This window comes from Drosophila guanche, unplaced genomic scaffold, assembly GCF_900245975.1.
Source record: "Drosophila guanche unplaced genomic scaffold, DGUA_6, whole genome shotgun sequence".
NCBI classification, from domain to species: Eukaryota; Metazoa; Arthropoda; class Insecta; order Diptera; family Drosophilidae; genus Drosophila; species Drosophila guanche.
Window position 1 is genome coordinate 1,236,658 of NW_022995758.1, and position 21,248 is coordinate 1,257,905.

At 44.6% G+C, this 21,248-nt stretch overlaps 4 protein-coding genes across 8 annotated transcripts; 3 read left to right on the plus strand and 1 right to left on the minus strand.

Moving 5' to 3' along the window:
- Positions 1–483: 483 nt before the first annotated feature.
- Positions 484–5,613, plus strand: LOC117590545. Its single transcript, XM_034283274.1, has 5 exons — positions 484–1,357; positions 1,420–1,768; positions 4,227–4,403; positions 4,727–4,883; positions 4,945–5,613. The coding sequence occupies exons 1-5, from the start codon at positions 735–737 to the stop codon at positions 5,352–5,354; spliced, it is 1,716 nt and encodes a 571-aa protein (XP_034139165.1). The 5' UTR covers positions 484–734; the 3' UTR covers positions 5,355–5,613.
- A 127-nt stretch (positions 5,614–5,740) lies between these two features.
- LOC117590523 (WD repeat-containing protein 46) lies at positions 5,741–7,782 on the plus strand. Its single transcript, XM_034283240.1, has 2 exons — positions 5,741–7,510; positions 7,583–7,782. The coding sequence occupies exons 1-2, from the start codon at positions 5,834–5,836 to the stop codon at positions 7,730–7,732; spliced, it is 1,827 nt and encodes a 608-aa protein (XP_034139131.1). The 5' UTR covers positions 5,741–5,833; the 3' UTR covers positions 7,733–7,782.
- On the minus strand, positions 7,766–9,851 carry LOC117590522 (testis-expressed protein 10 homolog). The gene has a single exon (XM_034283239.1). It carries the CDS (start codon positions 9,767–9,769, stop codon positions 7,808–7,810), a length of 1,962 nt encoding a protein of 653 aa, XP_034139130.1. The 5' UTR covers positions 9,770–9,851; the 3' UTR covers positions 7,766–7,807.
- A 62-nt stretch (positions 9,852–9,913) lies between these two features.
- LOC117590536 (casein kinase II subunit beta) lies at positions 9,914–20,333 on the plus strand. Of its 5 annotated transcripts, none has more exons than XM_034283257.1 (7): positions 9,914–10,066; positions 11,031–11,106; positions 11,504–11,606; positions 11,683–11,874; positions 12,540–12,729; positions 12,893–12,974; positions 16,224–17,589. In XM_034283257.1, the coding sequence occupies exons 2-7, from the start codon at positions 11,035–11,037 to the stop codon at positions 16,461–16,463; spliced, it is 879 nt and encodes a 292-aa protein (XP_034139148.1). In that variant the 5' UTR covers positions 9,914–10,066; positions 11,031–11,034; the 3' UTR covers positions 16,464–17,589. The 5 variants fall into 5 exon arrangements, with proteins under 5 accessions (XP_034139148.1, XP_034139149.1, XP_034139150.1 ...); XM_034283258.1 differs by lacking the exon at positions 9,914–10,066 and adding an exon at positions 10,281–10,827; XM_034283259.1 differs by lacking the exons at positions 9,914–10,066; positions 16,224–17,589 and adding an exon at positions 19,507–20,333.
- The last annotated feature ends 915 nt before the right edge of the window (positions 20,334–21,248 follow it).

The following is a 21,248-nucleotide window of genomic DNA, read 5'->3' on the forward strand; positions in this document are numbered from 1 at the left end:
TTGGGAGCCTGCTGCATAGTCAACGTTTTATTGTTAATTGGGATGATTACAATGCCCAAATGCAAACAAAATTGAGCTAATAAGAGATGCGAAGCTCAAACACAAACACTGAAGACACAATAAATGGGCAAACAAGACAACGCCAGCCAGCAAGCAACATCAAATGGGATTACGCAAAGTTACAGGCAGACGCATTATGTTGATGTTGATTCAAGCTCTGGCTTGTTGGCTTTTATCGCATTTATTTATTTGGTTTATTTATTTGTTCGCCCATGCTGCAACATCTCCCAAGCTCTCTCTCCCCCCAGTCACCCAAACTTGACACGATTTCGGTGCGGAATTGGCATCGCCATTATGTAGCTATAAAGATTGGGAAGGGACGATGTATAAATATCCATTTAATCGAGGCTGCACTCAAAATCGTTTGCTAAAGCTGTACACACATTTCCATCATCTATTTCGCAGACGATCCGACCAGACGCGACCAGATTCTCTTCTCGCACTGGGAGTAGGCCAATTACGACACGCAGACCCCCCCGCCTCCCACCGCCCACCTCACAACTCCCCCAACTAACAACTGACACCAGCCAGCAGGCACTTGCCACACGCTTCATCAAGCAAAAGCAGCAGCAAAAGCAGCAACAGGTGTTGGCCGATCCAGCAGGTAGCATCATCATTTGCGGTTCTCATCGCTGGGGCGGGCCTGGGCCGACGGCAAACGGGAAATCGGAAACATGTTCTTCTTCTTCCCGTTCCCCTTCTGCTTTGGCTTTGGCCTACACCGCGGGCTGCTGCCACTTGCCGCCGTTATCGGCCTGCTGCATCTGCCGCACTTTGTGTGTCATGCTAGCTGGGCAACCAGAACGACACTAACCGCCGCCGCCACGACTTCCACTGACACGTCTCCAGTGCCAGCCCCAGTCCCAGTCCCAGTCCCAGCCCCAACCACAACCCCAACCCCAAACCTAGCTCCATCTGCTGTCCCATCCATGCAAATCCAGCGGCTGCAGGTGAACTGCAGCAGGGAAATGCTGGACATGCAGCTGCTGCTGAGCCGACCATTTCGCGGCCTGCTCTATGCCAAGGACTTCCCGCTGGAGTGCCGATCCCGCGGCAAAGACTCCACCCATCTGCAGCTGCGTATCCCCACCTCCGGCTGTGGCGTTCGTGCCGATCCGCTGGCCGACGGCGGCATAGAGTACACGGTGCGGGTGATGCTTCAGATGGAGCAAAAGCTGCGACAAAGCACGGATATCCTCAGCTCGGTTAGGTGCCAGCTGCCGGCCAATGCCATGGGCATGCCGCTGCCAGGAGTGCCAGGAGTGCCAGGTCTGCGCACAGACAATGGTCGGGAGAGGTAATCTCTTATTTTATCCATAGTCATAGAAATATCCATAGCAATATTCATATTTATTACAGAAATGCAAGAATGCGTGCCTTGGCCGCTGCGTCTGCCACCCATGTGGCCTCCTCCTCCTCCTCCTCCTCCTCCTCCACGGTCCCTTCTGCAGTCCCTCAACATAATCATCACCATCATCATCATCATCATAATCATCATATGGACACGCCGCGCGTTCGCATTTGGCTGGAGCTGGGCGGTCCCAATGGCACTGGCTCTGTGGAAGTGGGCGTGCCCACCACCTTAACCGTACGCGCCATAGTGCCCGGCACCATTGGGGTCCGTGTGGTGGATTGTGCGGCACTCGACGGACTCGGAGAATCCACGCAGCAGCTGCTCGATGCACGTGGCTGTCCGATTGACGAGCAGGTGAGTACAGTGCGGGCCCGCAGAGTGGCTGCAGCCGCTCGGAGATTCGCCCCCAACCATTTGCGTAACCAGCGCCAGCGGCGAGACATTCTACAAAACATAGAAAGAGAGTGAGCGCGAGAGGTAGAGCTAGAAATGTGATTACCGTTAGACCAAAGAGACAAGACTCAGACGAGACAAGACAAAAACAAAAAAAGTCATTAATTAATGAAGCTGAAGCTGCTGTTGATGCTAATGCTGATTACGCTGTGGGGCGATCAACGATTGATCGCATTTAACTTTCATTTTTACGGACGACAGCCATCTAGAGGGTATCAAGAGAGTATGCACAAATAACAACCAGCTAGACATAATCTCTTCTGACACCCACAATCGGTATTGGAACTTGCACATTGCCAAAACAGTTTCGCATCTCACACACACACACACACACACACACACACACACACACACACACACACAGAGGCTCGGCAGAGTGCAGCAGCAGAGCCGCCTCATTAATTGTAACAGTTATTACAGCACAGCACCGACCCGCGCGGCATTAAATGTGGAGGCAACAGGCAGCAAAACTGTTAGCCATAATTACGCGATCGTTAGAACAGTTTTCGTTGCCCAGCCAAGCAGTGGAGTCGAGCCGTAGCCCCCCTTAAAAGTCATTAAAGAAACTACGAAAAACAACTAAAATAAACGCCTGTGAACTGTTGTTCTCTGGGTTCTTGCTTCAGTTCTTCTTGAGTAAATTAGGAGGTCACAACAATTAGCCAACAGTGAAATACACAGAAATATTTATCGTTTAGCATTTTGACATCAAGTTGTTTGTGTTGTTGGTGGTGGTGGTGGTGTTGCTCCATCTACATCTCTATCCCCGGACAGCACCAGCACCAGCACCAGCACCAGCAACAACACCAGCGGAACGCAGCGGAAGGGGCCATGGCAATGCCATTGCCAGTCCGGCCATTTGCATTCCGTTCCGTTCCATCCAGGGGCGCTGTGGCGGCTGTGCGGTGGTGGCGGCGGCGGCAGCGTCGCAGCTTTATGCACATGTCATTCATTTGCGGCCTTAAATGGGTCAAACAAATTTTTTCTGACGCTGCTCTTCTCTTCGCCATTGTTGCTTTTGCATTGGAGAAGCAGCAACAAAAAATCTCACGGCTTAATTTTTGTTTTATTTTAACGGAACGAAGAAAAAACAACACAACAGCAGCAACAGATGAAACCATTTGCATTTTATGTTTGTTTTATTGTTTGACTCTGCCTCTGAGTATGTCTCTACCCCTCTGTCTTGTCTTGGACTTACCTTCCGTTTTAGCACATTTCATTTTCTTTTGCGTTGGTTTAGCCCCTTAGCCCCGCGACCAGATTGCAAATTTATGCGCACAACCATCACAAGTTGATTTGTTTGGTTTAGAAACATTTCTGGGTCAGAGCGTGGAAGAAAAGTGAAATACAAACTTTTGTCTTTTGTTTGTTTGAGCGCGCGCAGCGATGGCACAGTTCTTTTTATTTAGAGAATGTGATCCACAACAACAACAACAACTCGTGGTCTTAGAACCGTTGCGACAGCAGATACTCGATGTCGATAGATCCTGCGACCCATTTGCGATGAGAATTTGAATTCTATATCGGGTTTGAGCCGTATTATTGCAGCTTTAACCCTATGTACATATGTATACCAATGAATACAAATCTTTGAGTGGCCGGAAGACAACAATTCAACAATTTTTCATCCGTTTCGATCCACTTTACACTTGGTTACATATTTACCATCTTTCTGCACGTGAACTCGTTTGAACTTCCTCAACAATTTGCTCTTGTTGTTATTGTCTCAAGTTTCGCAGTCACACAACCACCCCACAACCCACCCACACACATGCGGCAACACGTGCTCTTTGGGGGTCTTGTAAATTGAAACCAGACAGACATCATCACCAGGCTAATCAACGTGCCACGGGGTTCCCTCTTTCGGTTTTCCTACTTGCTAGCCAACAATGGCTTGCAAGACGAGATGTAAATCACATTGTCTTGTAATTTCATACATTTGCTTTACGTAGAGCACAGCATAGCCGCCACCTTCGTACTCGTTGTAGTTGTATCTCAATCTGCCATTGAACTTGGCTACAAAAAATGACTTTTGTTACCGTTTCTTTTTTGTATGCATGTATGTATGTATGTATGTATGTATGTACCAGTACGCACGTAACGGAAATGGCCAAATGTGAGAGCGTGCGAGAGAATGGTTAGCGCGGGATTTTGTCACCACCATACACACACACACACACACACACACACACACACACACACACATGTATATCATGTTGTATAAGCGATCATTAAAACGTAATGGTTCAGGTTCAGGGACAGGGACAGAGACAGGTTCAGGTTCAGGAACACTTTGTACACCCGAAAAAGTGTTGACCCGAGACTCAGAGTCTAAAATTCTCATTGTGGACTGTTGCAGGTAATGCCCGCTCTGCATACACACCACAAGCCAGCCGAGGAGGGCTGGTCAAAGCAGCACGAGGAAGATCTGGTCGAGCGCACGTTTGCGGCCACATTTCCCGCCTTCAAGTTTCCCGATCGCGAGCGCCTGCATGTTAGCTGTGGCGTGCAGCTATGCAAGGGGAAGTGTCCGAATGTAAGTACCAGTACCACAATAAGTATATTCATATATGTAGCAGTTGAAACAAGGCCCAATATAATGCATCTCATATACGAGTTTGTTCGTACCAATTGTTCGGTTGCGACTTGCAATGAAAAACGAAAGTGTTGCCCTGCTGCCGGCTTCTACTGGGCACTGGCCCAGCGTAGCGTGTTAGGATTTAGTGCTGTTGCGTCTGCTAATTAATGTGGTTATTGCACCAAGACGCACTCAACTGAAGCTGAAAAGTGGAGGAGGCAACCGTCACCCATTACCATTACACATTCGAATAAAACTCTAATTTTTGAATCTTCTTCAAGCTGAATTGTCGCCTCGCCGAGCAGCAGCAGCAGCAACAGCTGCAGCTGAGTGCCGACCAGCACCTGGCACGCATTGAGGTGTTCAATTCGCTGGCCGTGACTGCGCCGCAGATCGAAGTGGATCGCCTGCGCTACGACCGGCGGTACAACATGAGCGGTAAGTGCAATCCCCAGCCACATCCCGCTACGCAGCCTCACAATGCGTGGACTCATTTCAGTGGAGGATTATGCACCTCATGTGCGACCGCTGCCGGGTGAGGGCACTCTCTGTCTGTCCATCTCAAAGCTGGCCATTTCCTTTTGTATTCTTGGATTGATATTCCTGGTGGCCGTCGTCGTGGCCATCTTTTCATTGATACGCACGCGTCGCCGAGAGCGTCGTCATGGCGCTCGATTAGGATTTGGCCTTGGACTAGGACTGGGCAGTGGCACTGGCACTGGCACGGGTACGGGCCTGGCCGGAACGAGCACGTCGAACAGCAGCAGCCGCCTGCATCGCGATCGGGCCGATATCTGTACATCAATGTTCTCCTCGAGCAGCGAGTCGGCCCAGTCCCAGCCCCGTTTTGGGGCCAAATTTTTAATGCCTTATTATCCCAATGCACTGCCCTATGGGCGTGTCTATTAGTTTGTTCTAGAATCTAGATTGATTTACGCTTCCCATAGACTGATGTGGCGTTAACCTTCAAATTCGTCTAACGAGTATCGTACCAAATTAAGTTTTAACTTTAAAAACACTTGAATCGCCTACAACTAGTTGAAAAGACCTTGAAAGCACTTTCTGTTCGAGCTTAAAATGTATTTTGATGTCTTTTCGTTGCATTATACTAAGAACCTTCATTTAATTAGCCTTTAAATAATTGAATAAATTTAAATTTGATTTTCGATAAGCTCAACAAGTTTTCTTATCGACTATTTGCGGGTTTTTGTCCATCGAGCACAGCTGTTTGCGGTATTTTTCCAAAATGAGAGGTATATTTAGGTAAATTTCTTAGGATCAGACGGTATATTTGATCAATAGCCTGCGGTCACACTGCAGCACGTGCACGTTGTTTTAAAACTTCGTTTTTGTTTTTGAGAGTTTCTTTAATTTATAGCTTTGGCACCATGTCCAAGGCCCCACCGAAAGGGCGCGCGAAGCCCAAGGTACCCTACAAACGCTATTTCGACACAGACAATGCCGCTGCCGATGGCGACACCGCTGGCTTGCAGCCAGTCAAGTTAAAGCGCAAGAATCAACAAAATGTTGTGGGGGAATTCATCAGAATGCAAACGCAGTCGAAAGCCAGCAAGCCACTGCGTCCCAACAAGGTCAAAGCCGAGGCGACTGACCCAGACGAGGCCCGGAAGAGCCACGTACCACCGGAGCTGCTGGCCAAGTACTCGCGAGGTGAAAAGGTAGAGGCGCGCGGCGTCAAGACGAGGCACTTTAAGGAGCAGCAAGAGCGCAAGGAGGTGTACCTGGACTATGCCACAGAACAGGCGGCACGCACAGAGCTGCTGCTGCAGGAGACCGCCGGCCAGTTGGGTGCCGACGAGGGCGAGATAACGGCCGAGTATCGCCAGGAGCAGATTGCGGCCAATGTGGATCTGCAGTCGGCGTCCAAGCACTTCCAACTTAAATTGGAGTTCGGCCCCTACACCATGCGATACTCAAAGAACGGACGTCATCTGCTTCTGGGCGGCAGGCGTGGCCATGTCGCCGCCTTCGATTGGGTCACCAAGAAGCTCCACTGCGAATTCAATGTGATGGAGAGCGTGGCCGATGTCCAGTGGCTGCACGTTCCCACCATGTATGCGGTGGCCCAGAAGAGCTGGGTCTACTTCTACGACAAGAAGGGCACGGAGCTGCACTGCGTCAAGCGCCTGACGAACGTGAATCGACTTGATTTTCTGCCCTACCACTTCCTTCTGGCTGCCGGCAACAGTGCGGGTTATGCCTCCTGGCTGGACGTCTCCATGGGCGAGCTGGTGGGTAATTTCAACACCGGCCTGGGCGACATACGCCTGCTGCGACACAATCCCAGCAACGGTGTCCTGTGCGTGGGTGGCAGCCGTGGCGTCGTCTCCATGTGGTCGCCCAAGGTGCGTGAGCCATTGGCAAAGCTGCTCTGCCACTCGACAGCGATGACGGCCATGACGGTGGACCCCAAGGGCCTGCATCTGGTCACCGCCGGCCTGGATCGCAACGTCAAGGTCTGGGACATCCGCATGCTGAACGACCAGCCGCTGGCCCTCTTCCGCTTGCGTTTGCCAGCCAACGAGCTGGATGTGTCGCAGCGCGGCATGCTGGCCCTGTCCCAGGGCAACTATATGGAGACCTACACGGATCTGCTGTCCGGCGGCGGCACTGGGGATCGCACCAAGCTGCCCTATCTCCGCCAGCGCTGTGATGCCTTTGTCCATGGCCTGCGCTTCTGTCCGTACGAGGATGTTTTGGGTCTATCCACGGCCAAGGGCTTCCACTCGGTGCTGGTGCCTGGTTCCGGTGAGCCCAACTACGATGCCCTCGAGGACAATCCGTATGAGACCAGCAAGCAGCGACGCGAGCACGAGGTGCACGCCCTGCTCGAAAAGATTCCACCCGAACTGATCACGCTCGATCCCAATGAGATCACCGGCGTCGATGCGCCCACGTTGCAGGAGAAGATCGATGCCAAGCGACAGCTCTTCCACCTCAAGCCACCAGCCATACGCATGAATTCCCGACGCAAGATGAAGGGTCGCGGCGGCACTGCCAAGGCATCGCGCAACAAGCAGATTGTGAAAGATACAAAGCGAAAGGTAAGTGAATCTGAATCGGAATCTGCCTAAAACTGCATCCACTGAATCTGGTTTGTATTTCATTTTTTCCAGGAGTTTATAGCGGAGGTGAGGCAGGCCAAGAAGAGCGTGATCAAGCAGCACAGCAGCAGCAAGGAGTTGGCAGGGGACTCAAAGCCAAAGCCCCCACGCTCTGTCCTGGATCGTTTCAAGCCGAAGCCCCAAAAAAAGCACAAAACCTGAATGGAGTTCCATCATTAATTGAGAGAAAATATATTAGAGTATAAACTAGATTTATAAACTATTTGAATGGGTTGGTTAGTCAAACGCCAGCACCGACTGCAAGTACCTGAAAATTTGTTCATTTGAGGGAGAATCATCTTCGTCTTTGTCGTTTTTCTGCTGCTTGGCCAGCTGCCTGAGCGCCTTCTTCAGTTGGTTCTTTGTGTCACATGTTCGGGCATAGTAGAATAGATTGAGGATACGCTTTTGATTCTCAAATTTGTCTTCGCCTTGGGCATTGCCCGTCACCTGAAGCTGCGACAGGTGGAGAAGAATATCAGCAGAGCTTTGTACGAGGGCGGACATGAAAATGGCATTCATCTGGCGGCAAAGGGTGGCCATGGCACGCAGCGTTCCCTCGGCCACCGTTGGCTTGAGCAGCAGCTCCGGCAGATAGCCCAGAAATAGGGCGAAACGCTCCTCACCGCCAAAGCGTTTGTAGAGCTCCGTTTGCTGCACAATCTCGCAGAGCAGGCTCAGCATCTTGGTGGAGACACCCTCACGTGTGGCATAGCGCTGTTCGACATACGCCAGCATGGAGGCATCCAGCAGACTCGTCAACTGCTCTGGTATCAGATTGTGCAGCGCCAGCGAATTGTCCAGCAGCAGCGAACGCAGGGCGGCGACCAGAGGCAGCTGGTGCTCCGGCGTTAGCTTTTCCAGCTGCTTCAGTGTTTCGTTCACATACTGAACGAGGTGGGCAAAGACCGTGGCCTGCTTCTCGCTCGGATCTGGGTAGAACTGGCAGGCTATCTGGACAATGGCCATGTTCTGGGGCAGGCACTGCTCGCCGCCGTCGGCGGGACCCTTCTCTTTGGCCAACTTCTTGCCCTTTGCCTGAGTGTGCGGCATCTGCTGGTAGGGGAAGCGACTGCCGTCCTGCTCGAGGAAGTTCTTTAGAAACTTTTTAGAATGATTCTGTCTGAGCCAGAGGCTCAACTCGTTGGTGCTGTTCGCTGCCTCGTGCTGGTTGATCAGCGTCCACAGCTGGCTTATCAGGTTGACCACAACGTAGAGGCTGGCCGAGGCATCGGGCGGCAGAAGGGGCTGCTGTTGCTGCGGCCTCACCTCCAGCCAACTGTCATGCAGCAGGGGCATCAGTTGCTCCACATACGTCTGCAGCTGGGCACCCTCTGCGCTCAGCTTGGGCTCGTGGAGGATGGCATACAAGTCGCGGGTGTCCTGCGCGTAAGGGCTAAGCAGACCATAATAGTTTGCGCGATTCTCATCGAAATGGACGACATGAACTGGATATTTGGTGCTGGCTGTCTTGGCGCTGTGTTGCGCCAATGTGGCAAGTATCTGCTGAAGGCGGAGCAGCACCTTGGTCCGCCACTTGACGGTCGTCTGCTTGCCGTGGCCCAGGTTCATGGTGAGCGAGCGATTTGACTTCTCGTTGTCGTGGCGGGAGCGCGAGATCATGTCAATAAAGTTTCCCACAATGGTGCTGGCACTGCGCTGCGCCAGCAGTGAGGGTGGCACTCGCAGCATCAGCACGTCCAGCATCAGAAGCGAATCCTCCTGTATGGTGGGATGGATGTGGGTCATAGCGCACTTGAGGTAGGTCGAAATCACATGGAAGAAAGGCGCCACAGCCTGTGGATGCAGTACCTCCAGCAGCACATCGAGTGTCTTGAACGACTCCTGGCGCACACTGTGCTCCATGTCGAGGGCGCCTGCGGCGATGCCCTGAAAGAGTTCGTTGAGGTGGCCGATGAGGTGATCGGCCTGGCCGGACTTGACCGACTCACGCACATTGCGCATGGCATCCGTGCGGAACTTGAAGCTGTGATGTTTCAGCCGGGACAGGGTCTCCTTAAGGTTGAGCTGCCGCTGGCCACTTTCGGTGTACGAAGTCTCCTTGAGCTGCTCTCGGATCTCGATCTTGCGCACCTTAAAGTCGGTCTTGGTCACATTGAGACCCTTGGGCAGCTTGGCTCCCTTGAGCTTTACTTTGGCCTTCTCGGCACGCAGATTCTTCTTGTGGTGGCCTCCCATGTTAAAAAATCTAACAGCAAGCAGCGAATGGAAATGAAAACGTGCGACACAGCTGACCGAACACTTTTTTACTCTTTACGGTATTCGTATACGTCCACACTAATGTGATGTAGGCGGATTGAGCAGGCTGGTCAGTCTAGTGGTTGTCAGTTTTACATATATCGATGAACACAAATTGACGCACTTATCGATAAATGCGAGTTTCATACCTGATTCCGTCTTCGCTACAATATTTGCCTTTACCGGTTCTGCTGCCTTGCAAAATCCAATCAATTCATATAATTTATAATAATTTAGGTGAGTCTTCCAACCGCCATGGACGAGCAGCAACAGGCCCAGCCACCAGCAAACAATGAAACTATTAAGTACTAAATTGTATAAACCGTGCGTGCATTTCTCTGTGTGTGTGTGCGCGCGTGTGTGTTGGTGGATGCGTATGTGTGTGCGTTCGTGTGCATGTGTGTATATGTGTCTCTTTTTTTCTCAATTTCCACCAGTGTGCTCTTCTTCTTGCTGCTCGGCACATTTTATATGAGCGCTTGTCAAAATACGAGAAATTTAAATTGACTTCCTTTTTACTCAGCTTTCGAAATCGCAAATCAGTGGAATATTCGATTAGGCGTGTGTGTGCTGCAGTAAAAGCATCAAATCACTTACAACACGCGCAACGTTGAAAGATCGTGGCGGTGAAAAAGCAACAAGAAGCCACCGCGAGACGAGCATAATTCCAAGAAAGAAGCAAACGAAAACGAAAAAAAAACTCGTGGACAAAATTCACTTCGTTTACTTTCGTTAAGTTACGTTGTTTTTTTTGACGTGCAACCGCGTACCGTACCATAACGTATCGTCACGTTCCGGCGGCCGACCCCTCACACATCACACCGCACCGCTCCACACCTTTCCTCTTCATCGGACCGTCCCCGCCCTAGCTCCCGCTGTCGCGCCGCATTGCTCCGCTCCGCCCGCCAACCGCTCGGCCCCCTCCGGCTTTCACGTTCTATGGTATTTCAACAATAAATTCGTTTGCCAGGCAAATTACGCAAAATAATCCCCATAATGTATGTAATACTCTGCAATATACAATACACATGTGCATCCATCAATGTTGTGAATGTGTGCGCAAATGTGCGTGTGAATCTCTGTGTGTGTGTGTGTGTCCGGCAAAGGACCTATGATATGATCCCAGGGTTCCATTTGCTTCGAAACTGCCTAATAATGATATATTGTATACATTCTTCCTCCTCCCAACCCGAACCCGCAGCAAAATGAGCAGCTCCGAGGAAGTCTCTTGGGTCACCTGGTTCTGTGGGCTTCGTGGCAACGAGTTCTTCTGTGAGGTAAGTGGAATAGATGTATTTGGTTTAAATTCAATTTGGAATCTAGCTGTTATCTAAGCAAGAGAAGGCTGGCGCTAGCCACGGGTGACGGGTGACGACGCGCGGCGGGTGTGCGGCGAAAGCAATGGCAACGGCGGCAGCAGACGTCGAGCGCGCGCTCTCCTTCAGCGCGGGTGCAACAATTGCAAAGCCAAATGCAGGCAGCCCAGTGTCGTTGCGTACTATGCCGTTTAGGCTGTTTGGGTGTGTGCCACAAGGTGGGGCACAAAAGTGTCCAACTGTACAGAAGCGACACCCTCCAATCTCACACACAGTCGCGCTCATTACACCGCTTAGTGCCTTCCTTCATTTCTCGAAATTAATTCATTTCTCTATTGTGTGATCTCTTTCTCTCCAGGTTGATGAGGACTACATACAGGATAAATTTAATTTAACTGGATTAAATGAGCAGGTGCCCAATTATCGGCAAGCCTTGGACATGATACTAGATCTAGAACCGGGTAAGTGTCCCAACGAACCCTCCAATCGAAGAATTATGTTCACTTACTTTTACCATTTCTCAATTACCCCCCACAGAGGACGAACTGGAGGACAATCCCTTGCAGTCGGACATGACCGAACAGGCCGCTGAGATGCTCTATGGCCTCATACACGCTAGATATATATTAACAAATCGCGGCATCGCTCAAATGATTGAGAAATATCAAACTGGCGATTTCGGACACTGCCCACGTGTCTACTGTGAAAGCCAGCCAATGTTGCCTTTGGGTATGTAGTACCATCCAATCATTGTCACTCCCCCCATTCGATCCTTGAGCGCTTTATGGGCGCCCTCAAATATCCCTCCAATACGTGTTTTTTTCTGCTGAATATGCATATTTGAAGCACCAAATGTCTAGCCAATTGGTTGCGCCCTTCCACTATTATTTTTCTTGCTGCTGAATCATCGATAATTGCATCGAATTACCATCCCAAAATGGATTCCCTTCTATTTGAAGATATGCTCCTTTTAGCTTTTCGCTGAATTGTCATTGCTAGGCCCCTCTTGAATGGTTTGTGTATATTAACATTTGTGAGTGCCAGTCTGCCCGATCATTTATCAATGGTCTCAAATGTCGCGACAATCTTTATTTATTTTTTGCAAGGCCCGTACTTGAGCCAAGTCTGGCTCTTAATTATACAAAAATCCGATCCCAATGTGAATCATCAAACAAGCGGCTGCCATCCAGAAAATGGGAATCAAATGATTAAATGTCATTTGAGACTTGCCTTCTGCTGGCTAAGAGCCAGTCTCGCGATTATCCAGATATGCAGATGTGTCACCAATTCAAACATTACAACTATGCAGATAACCATTTTTGTTTTTTATTAACTTGATCCTGACATTCCCGATATCGAATAACTAATCTTGAAACCTATTTCTTGTGTTTCAGGCCTTTCGGACATACCCGGTGAGGCAATGGTGAAGACCTATTGCCCAAAGTGCATTGATGTCTATACACCAAAATCGTCACGTCATCATCACACTGACGGCGCCTACTTTGGTACTGGATTTCCACACATGCTCTTCATGGTGCATCCCGAGTATCGGCCCAAGCGTCCTACTAACCAATTTGTTCCACGGTGAGTCTTGTTGTCCGCCACGTCAGTTGCCCATGCAGCAATCTAATGACAAAAGCCATTCAAATAATTTGATTATGAATTCTTCTCCTCTATATCTTGATGCGTTTCCTCCCGAATGGAAATTTGCAAAACCAATGCAAACCAACCAATCAACAAAAAACAGGCTGTATGGCTTTAAAATTCACAGCTTAGCTTATCAAATTCAGCTGCAGGCAGCAGCCAATTTCAAAATGCCACTACGAGCGGTAAATTTAAAACCTTAACTAGCTTTATATTATTCTCACAATAATTTACACACAAATTCTAAAACGATCAATTCATAACTACTTAGTTTGTTGCAGGGACCGCAATTAAGAGTTCTAAATGCAAATTGTAAATAAATAAATCAATGTGCAGGAAATACATTTCACACATAATTAGCTATGTCCAGCCAACAATTTCTATTTACGATTTATATATTATAAATCATTTTTTATTCTAATTTTTGATATTATAAATATAAATAAAAAGTAAGATATTTAAATTACTATTTTTAAAACTACTGAAAAGAGTTATTTGTGATTATTTAATATTCATTAATCAGGAAAGTGTATACATTTATGATTATACACCACTCGGCTCAAAGGATAACCAATTTACCTTTTATTTTTGATTTTTAAAATAAAAGTTACGGAATAAATATTATTTTAAATTTTGAAGGACAAAATTAAAATAACTTTTATTTTTATTAAAAAAGGCACAAAGAACTCTTATTAGTATCATTAAAAATATTTATTGAAAACAAGCCTTACTTCTGATTTCCATTGAAAAAAAGTGTTATTTGTAACTTGCAAATAAACAATTTGAACATAATTTTTAGATTGCAATTTTTATTTTAAAACTTAAAACAGTTGCGGTTCCTGGTTTTTTTTTTGTGTTCTTTCGTTGGCTTCTTAATGACTAAAATCCTCACTTCTTTTAACACCAGAGAATTCCATAATACCTATACCATACTTCATAAGTACAAACTATATCTGAACTAAGCGTCAACTATAAACTATATATATATATATATTATATCTTTTTTTATATTTGTTTTCTCTCCCCAAACATACGTCCACCAAACAACAAACAAAAAAAAAAAAAAAACAACCAATTTAATCGAAAAAAAACCCACCTAATGGTCATAAATCCACAAAATCCGAACGACAACCGATCACGATCGATCCCCTTGTCGGTCAACCAATCTCCTCTATGTTCGATCTGCAACCGAACGATCTGTTCGATCGAATCTAACATTGTGTGTGTAGAAAAACTAATTCAAACAACACAAAAACAACAACACACGCATATACGCACCTTCAACCAACCAACAAACAACAACACACAAGAACTACACCAACAACAAACAACAACAATCCATTCAATTGCATATACAAACAAATAAAATCTGAAAAACAAAACAAAATTAAAAACCACAAAAAAAATACGAAACAAAATATAGCAAACGAGAAGGGACATGTGAGACGCTTCTTACGCGTCACAACTTTTATACCCGGCACTCAGTACTACATCTGCATCTTAGAGGTGTTTTGTAAAATTTTCAATTTTGTCTTCAACTGTCATCTACATCTACAACACTTCTCACACCAACACGCTCCTTTAGCTCGCCGCCCTTCCCTAGACCCACACACTGCAGACTCGCGGCAGTGGCAGAGGCAGCGCCCGCACACAAAAAAAAACAAATATAAGCAGCGGGACGGGGTGGGTTAAAAGTCGGCAGAGGCAGACTGACGGCAGAGGCCGAGTGAAGCAGAGTGTGAATGAGAGAATGTGAAAAGAACAACAAAAGCTGCTGGACAGGGTGGGTTTAGCCATTGCAAATTAATATCTTCATTCTGGCTATAATACTGATCCAATCGGATCCCATTGGTGATCTGATAGATATGGCCATTCCCTACGGAACGGCGTTTTTAGTTTTCTTTTATCTTCAAAATTGTAGATTTGGGAGCATTTGTGTGAGCATATAACAGGTTGGATGCAAAATTTGGTGGCTCTAGCTCTTATAGTCGCTGATAACTAGCAAACAAACAAGACAGACAGACAGACTCGGCTATTGATGCTGATCAAGAATATATATACTTTATGGGGACGGAAACGTTTCCTTCTGTGCGTTACATACAACCGTTATTCACACAAATACAATATACCCTAGTTACTCTTCGAGTACCGGGTATAAAAATAGTTTGCAACGGGAAGACCAATAGACAACAAGAACAACAACACGGCACACTGAGAGACATGGTAGAATTGCAGAGAATAAGATAAAAGTGGAAAGAAGAGAGAGAGAGACAAGAACAACTTCTGTACTGAGAGGTTTTGAGCGCCAGGAGCAAAGAATCCAATTGCGTTTATATTGATTGAAAACCAACAAAACTGACAACAAAAACGCGAACGATTAGTAGAATGTATTAACAAATAACACAAGGAAACAGTGTCTAGTAGAGAAGAATAACTGCAATTATGAGTCAAAACGTGTGCGGAAATGATATGATGTGAGGTACACCAGACAGGCACGCACGCTCGTTCCGTCATATGCAGATTTCACTTATTCATTATACAGTTTTTCCATCATCAGTCACTGGGACACTGAAGACCAAACTCCTCATGCAATCACACTTAGTTCACGTTACAAAAAAAAAAAACAAATTAAATTTGATTAGGTTTTTATCAGCGATATACATATGTATGTGTGTATATATTTTCTTTGTCAGATTTGAATGGGAACTAAACATATGTATAGGATATGTTTTTATGTTTTATGTTAGGTTTTTATTTTAGCATAAGTATAAAAAAACACTGGCTCTGCGCTCTAAAATGCATAACTACATACATATGCCTACATGCACACACATGCATATAGCCATACCCTAACACTACTATACATAGAAGTGAACATAACCAAAATCAGCACAAAACCACACCGTACATGTATTGCATATGCGTTTGGCTAAGTAATAAATAACTGATTTTGTTTATTTAAAATATGTTTGTCCTGTACTGTACTGTAGCATTGTGTGTGTTATTCTTCTGTCATTCGGATGTATGTATGTATGTTTTGTGCGTTTTGTATGATATTCACGCCTTGGCATTTCACAACACTGGTCATATGCGAACACACAAACGCACCTACAGTAAATATGAGCAATAGAACGAGTATGAGAATGAGCAAGATAGATATATAGAATGATAGAATGATGATTAAATGGGAAAAATGAGTAATTAACATTAGCGATATACAACGATATATATGAGAAACGTAGTACTTCCAGATAACAATGCAAAAACAGCAATAATAATAACTCACAGACACACACAACAACACCACACACTTAGCCACAGACACAAAAGTAACAAAAAGACTACATATTTAGACGCATTGATAAATGAATTATTAATGATAATCCTGTATAAATGCCTCCTAATCCCCCAAACTCCCAACCTACACCCCATAGCACATAGAACTCAAGAATTCCCAAGAATCGACCAAAAACAACAATCAAGACGGGACACGCCCAGACACACCGCACACCATGTGTTCCGCATGCTATTATGCCCAAAATTATGTTGACGAATCCGATACATGGTCATCCCTCTCGTCACACATTTCAATGGCGGAAAAGAGCTCAGTGGCTCCGGCTCCGGCTCCAACAGAAGCAGCAGCAGAAGCAGCAGCATGTGTAGGTCCAATGTAATCTCCAACGGATTGTTTTTCTCTTTCATCGTTATCGTTTTTAGAGTAAAACGGGCCATCTCAATAGCCCTGTTGAGTGTGCTCTTTGCTGAATAAGATTGATCAGAACAGGAAAAATTAAGTAATCGAATTCGATACGTACACACCCTTCATGTCAAATTTCACAGTGTCGGAATTCAGCACAGGGGGTCCCCAAGAAAAATATTTCCAAGATGAAGATTTACTAGATGAAGATACCCCAAGAGTAAATAGAGAGTCAGCAGGTAACAGCGAGAGACAGAGAGAAATAAAGTGAGAGAGGGAGATCCAACTGGTAGTAGTAGCGGAAACAAAGAGCAGAGAGCAGCCACTGCACAGATCCTTAACACACATAAAACATAAACATAACCCACACATAAATACACAACACACACATAGCAAAGCACAAAAGCAAATCCGCAACATTCTCAAACAAACAAGAAAAGGAGACAAACTTCCATGCGGAAACACTGTGGGCTGCGGCAAGTGTTGCCTTATTCATCGCAAAAGCAATAATAATAATACCTTTATAACAATTATAATCGCAAACAATTGAAAACCAAACAATCAATCAAAACTGAAAGAGTAAGAGAAAGAGAGAATGAAGCGCTTAACAATATACCGAAATAAAGGCACCCGCTTGTGCGGAGTGTGTACTGCGATCAGTAGTGTAATGTGTACTCGTAGAGTTTTTCCCCCAGTAAATGGTTGTTTGACCTTGTTCTAGTTATTGTACAAGTAGAGGAAAGTGTTGTGTTGCCACCGCCACATCAACCACCACCAGTTTAGTTTTAGTTCTGTAAGAGGGTCCAAAATTTTCAGAATAGTTGCAAAATCCAAACACCCAAACGCCCGCGCCATCGTGTTTCTTCTGTTTTTATACATTCTAAACGCATTTCCTGTACTCGCAGAGAACTTCAGAATTGTACTATTGTTGAAAAGAATTTGAATTGGAATTTGAATTTGAATATTGCATTGCATTTTGTAATCTGCCAAAACGTAATAATACCTACAAATATATAATTGTATAATTTTTTTTTATTTTTTTTTCTGTTAAGACATGAAATATTAATATTTGCGTAACGATTAATTATTATAAAAAAGAAGAAGTTGCGAAACAAAACAAACGAACGACAAAAAAAAAAGAGTAAACAAAAACACCTATACAATAAATTGAGAAACTTTTTTTAAGCAAATTAGGAATTAATTATATAATATATAGTATGTACATATATGTATGTATATATCTACATATGCATATACATATATTTATATATAGATATGTATATGAGAATCTATATAGAGATCGAAAGAGTGCCGAGGAGCGTTGATAATTTAATGTGAGATTGCAGAAAACTGTTTACAATTAATAAATGATCGATGTGAACGAAAGATAGAAGATAGAAGATAATGATGTAGACGAAACAACAAGAAAATGAATATAATGGAGAACAAAAGTAATAATAACAATAACTAAAAATAAAAACGAAACTGATATTTAATACAAATCACAGTCTATCATTTTGCCAATCTCTTCCCCATCGCCTCCCTCACCACAATCTCATAATCCATTATACGATGCCGCCATATCCCATCCATGCTTGAGCTAAATCGAATCGAAGTGTTTCAAGGGACTGTTCCATGTCGCGTGTCGTGTGCCATGCTCAATGTTTCATGTTCCATGTTTGATGTTCCTTTTTGCTTTACTTTTAATTTATTTTCACTTTTTTCATGCCCACTATGCTATGAATCTACTACGACTGTATCTAGGACTATATTGCACTCTGTCAGGAGATCCTAAGTCGTCCCGACCCCGAGGCTGAGGCTGAGTGATCGTCGTTGTGCGTGACACTAATCCTACTCCTACTCCTACTCTCTCTCTCTCTCTCTCTCTCTCTCTCTCCATATCACACTTTTTCCATCAGTACATGAACACACCTATTTAACTGTTAATCTATAAAACTCACTTGCACCAATTTCAAAACACAAGCAACGACGACGCTAGCGCAGTGCCCTGCCACACTAATGACATTTCACTCTAACGGCACGGCCAACAGTACGATGGTCGGACGGACAGACAGCAGGGAAGAAAAACTGGCTGCTGCAGCACCAACCAGTACTGTACACTGTACTGCTCGCCCACATATAGAAAGTACCGTTTTTTTTCTTACATCCCGCTTTCCCTCTGGCCCAATCAAACCGAATGCGAATGTGAAATCCGAACAGATAAAAAATAATAATAATAATAATTGTTTGATAAATAAAATAAATCTGCTAAACATACTTTAACTATTGCTCTTGTGCATTGTACTATATTAAATTTATCCAGTGGCTGGGCCTTAAAAATATAAAAAATCATACGTAAATCATACCCTAGCACACCTCGTCTCACACACACTGCATACTGCCTGGTTTGCCCTGCCATTTGGTGGAGGGGGATATACTATAAACATACATCTACAATATAAGTGGTACCCCAAAGCAAAGCATACCCCACCAAACAACATTTGTGTAAAACCTAAAACCGAATAACGGACAGATGATAGTACAGAAAGACACACACCCACACCCCCACACACACACACACAATACTAGACGGTTGCTCCAAGCTTCGAATCGAATGAGTTAAATCTCCTGTTTTTGGGAACCGATCCTCCCACATCCGTTATCCTGCAATTTATCAAAAACAACAAAAAAACATTTTTCGTTGGTTGTATGCCAACCCTACTATTATGATTCTCGATATAAACTTTCATACATATGTACATGCAACATACATACATACTACCTACATATATAACATATATACCTCTGATTCATTGATTGATATTTAGATGTGTGTGTTTTGATCACATTTATATACATTCTCTTTATCTTCTGCTTTCTTTTTTACTTTCTTCTCTCTCTCTCTCTCTCTCTTCCAATGTGTTTTGTGTGTGTGTGTGTGGTTCGCTCTCTGATCCAATATGACCCGATCTGATAATGATAACGATGGTCTTCTTTCCGATTCGATGGTAAAACGATAGCAACGTGGTCAGCCACCCAAGGACGAAGAGCCTGAGAATAATGCCATCGATACGATTCCAAAGCGCATCTAAGCGCATCCCAAGATCCAAGCAGTGCAGCCCCAAACAAGCAACAGTCCAGCAGAGAGCCGATACCAAGCATACCACACATTCAACACACACTCACGATCCACACGCCCACAACAACAAAAAACCAACAACAAACTAAATCATCGTTAAATTGTGGATGCATAGTAAAATAAATTAAAGAGAAAACGTTAACAAGGACCCTTACCATCCCCCACTTTACACAAACACACACCCCCCCCCCCCACACACACACACACACACACACACCCACAAAAAACACAACACGAGGACATGGACCAACATCCAAACATACAAAACAACGCTGGATATCGCTTATCGATTAAAGTGATCGATAATACACACTCACAGACAGACCTATTTCCGACGACCTATAGGACATGGAGCGCATTCAACTTTATTCTTTGCATTTTATTTAATAAGTGAAGGGCGGCTAAACAAGTTTAGAATAGTTTTTAAAACAAACAAATTATTTAGTCAAGAAGTGGCCGGACCGGATAAAACCCACCTCACTGTCCTCTCTGTCTCCCCATGCGTCTTCTTCTGCCAGTTCCTTACCCATATCCTTTTCCTTCTACTGATTCCCATCCCAATTCCCCGCTACTCCCCACCCGTAACCGTTCACGTTTACCGCTTTGTCTTCTAGTAATCAAAAAACTTAAAACTAAAACTAAAAAAAAAACTAGCCCCATGCTGATCGAAACATTGGAATTATTACAGCCACAAAGTTAAAAAAAAAACGCCACCCGCAACCAACAAAACCTAAACAAATAATTAAAATAAAAACAAGAAAACTGATCGTGAGCCGAATTCTATATAGAGAAAAAGTAAAAAAAAATATATGTGTAGATAGGGTTACCCTATTTCTTTCGAGATCCGAGAGTGCATACTTACATATATAAAATACATATACAACATAAACATATAAACAATATACTGTTAGCTTATTTATATATACATATATACACACACATACATACAATACATATTTAAAACCAACAAATCCAACCAACAACCAACAAACGGAAAAACCAACAACAACAACAACAACAAAAAACCAACAAAATATTTTATGTATTTTTTTAATGTATTTAAGAAATAATTAAGATTAAAAAACAAAACAAAAAAAAAACAATGAAGAAAGTTATGAGGAGGAGGAGGAACGAACACTAACCAATAAGAAAAGTCGAGCGTTTACCAGACAGAGAGAGAGAGATGCCGATAGCGCAAGAATTATATAGCAAAGAGCTCTTGAGTTGATGCGCAAGGAAATGAGAGATGAAATCCGATAGAGAAGAATATTGATGAGGTGAAAACAAAGAAGACAAAAATAAAATGATGAAAACAAAAAATCAATAAAAATATATTTATTTGAATTTAATCGTAGGTATTAGATTAGTTCTTGCCTGTTCCTGAGCCAATTGGCCAGAAACCCGAAAGTTCGCCCGTAATCTACAGCGTAGACATACAAAAAATAGTTCAAATATAGTTAAGTGGGTGACCTTTAATTTCGTATAAAAGGATTTTCTATATGGCTTCACCTGAAAATATACCAAACGAAAATTGAGAAGCCACCAATATTTAATTTTTTTCAACTTAACCATTTAAAAACTTTTTTTGTAATGGTAAGCTCAATCTTATTTAAGATTTCTAAT

Coding starts and splice junctions, on each gene's coding strand:
- LOC117590545 (XM_034283274.1), top strand. CDS start 735: ATGTTCTTCTTCTTCCCGTTCCCCTTCTGCTTTGGCTTTGGCCTACAC. Junction 1,769..4,226: donor GCTGTCCGATTGACGAGCAG/GTGAGTACAGTG, acceptor GGACTGTTGCAG/GTAATGCCCGCTCTGCATAC. Junction 4,884..4,944: donor CCGGCGGTACAACATGAGCG/GTAAGTGCAATC, acceptor GACTCATTTCAG/TGGAGGATTATGCACCTCAT.
- LOC117590523 (XM_034283240.1), top strand. CDS start 5,834: ATGTCCAAGGCCCCACCGAAAGGGCGCGCGAAGCCCAAGGTACCCTAC. Junction 7,511..7,582: donor TGAAAGATACAAAGCGAAAG/GTAAGTGAATCT, acceptor CATTTTTTCCAG/GAGTTTATAGCGGAGGTGAG.
- LOC117590522 (XM_034283239.1), bottom strand. CDS start 9,769: ATGGGAGGCCACCACAAGAAGAATCTGCGTGCCGAGAAGGCCAAAGTA.
- LOC117590536 (XM_034283257.1), top strand. CDS start 11,035: ATGAGCAGCTCCGAGGAAGTCTCTTGGGTCACCTGGTTCTGTGGGCTT. Junction 11,607..11,682: donor GATACTAGATCTAGAACCGG/GTAAGTGTCCCA, acceptor TACCCCCCACAG/AGGACGAACTGGAGGACAAT. Junction 12,975..16,223: donor TCAAAATGCCACTACGAGCG/GTAAATTTAAAA, acceptor TACACCCCATAG/CACATAGAACTCAAGAATTC.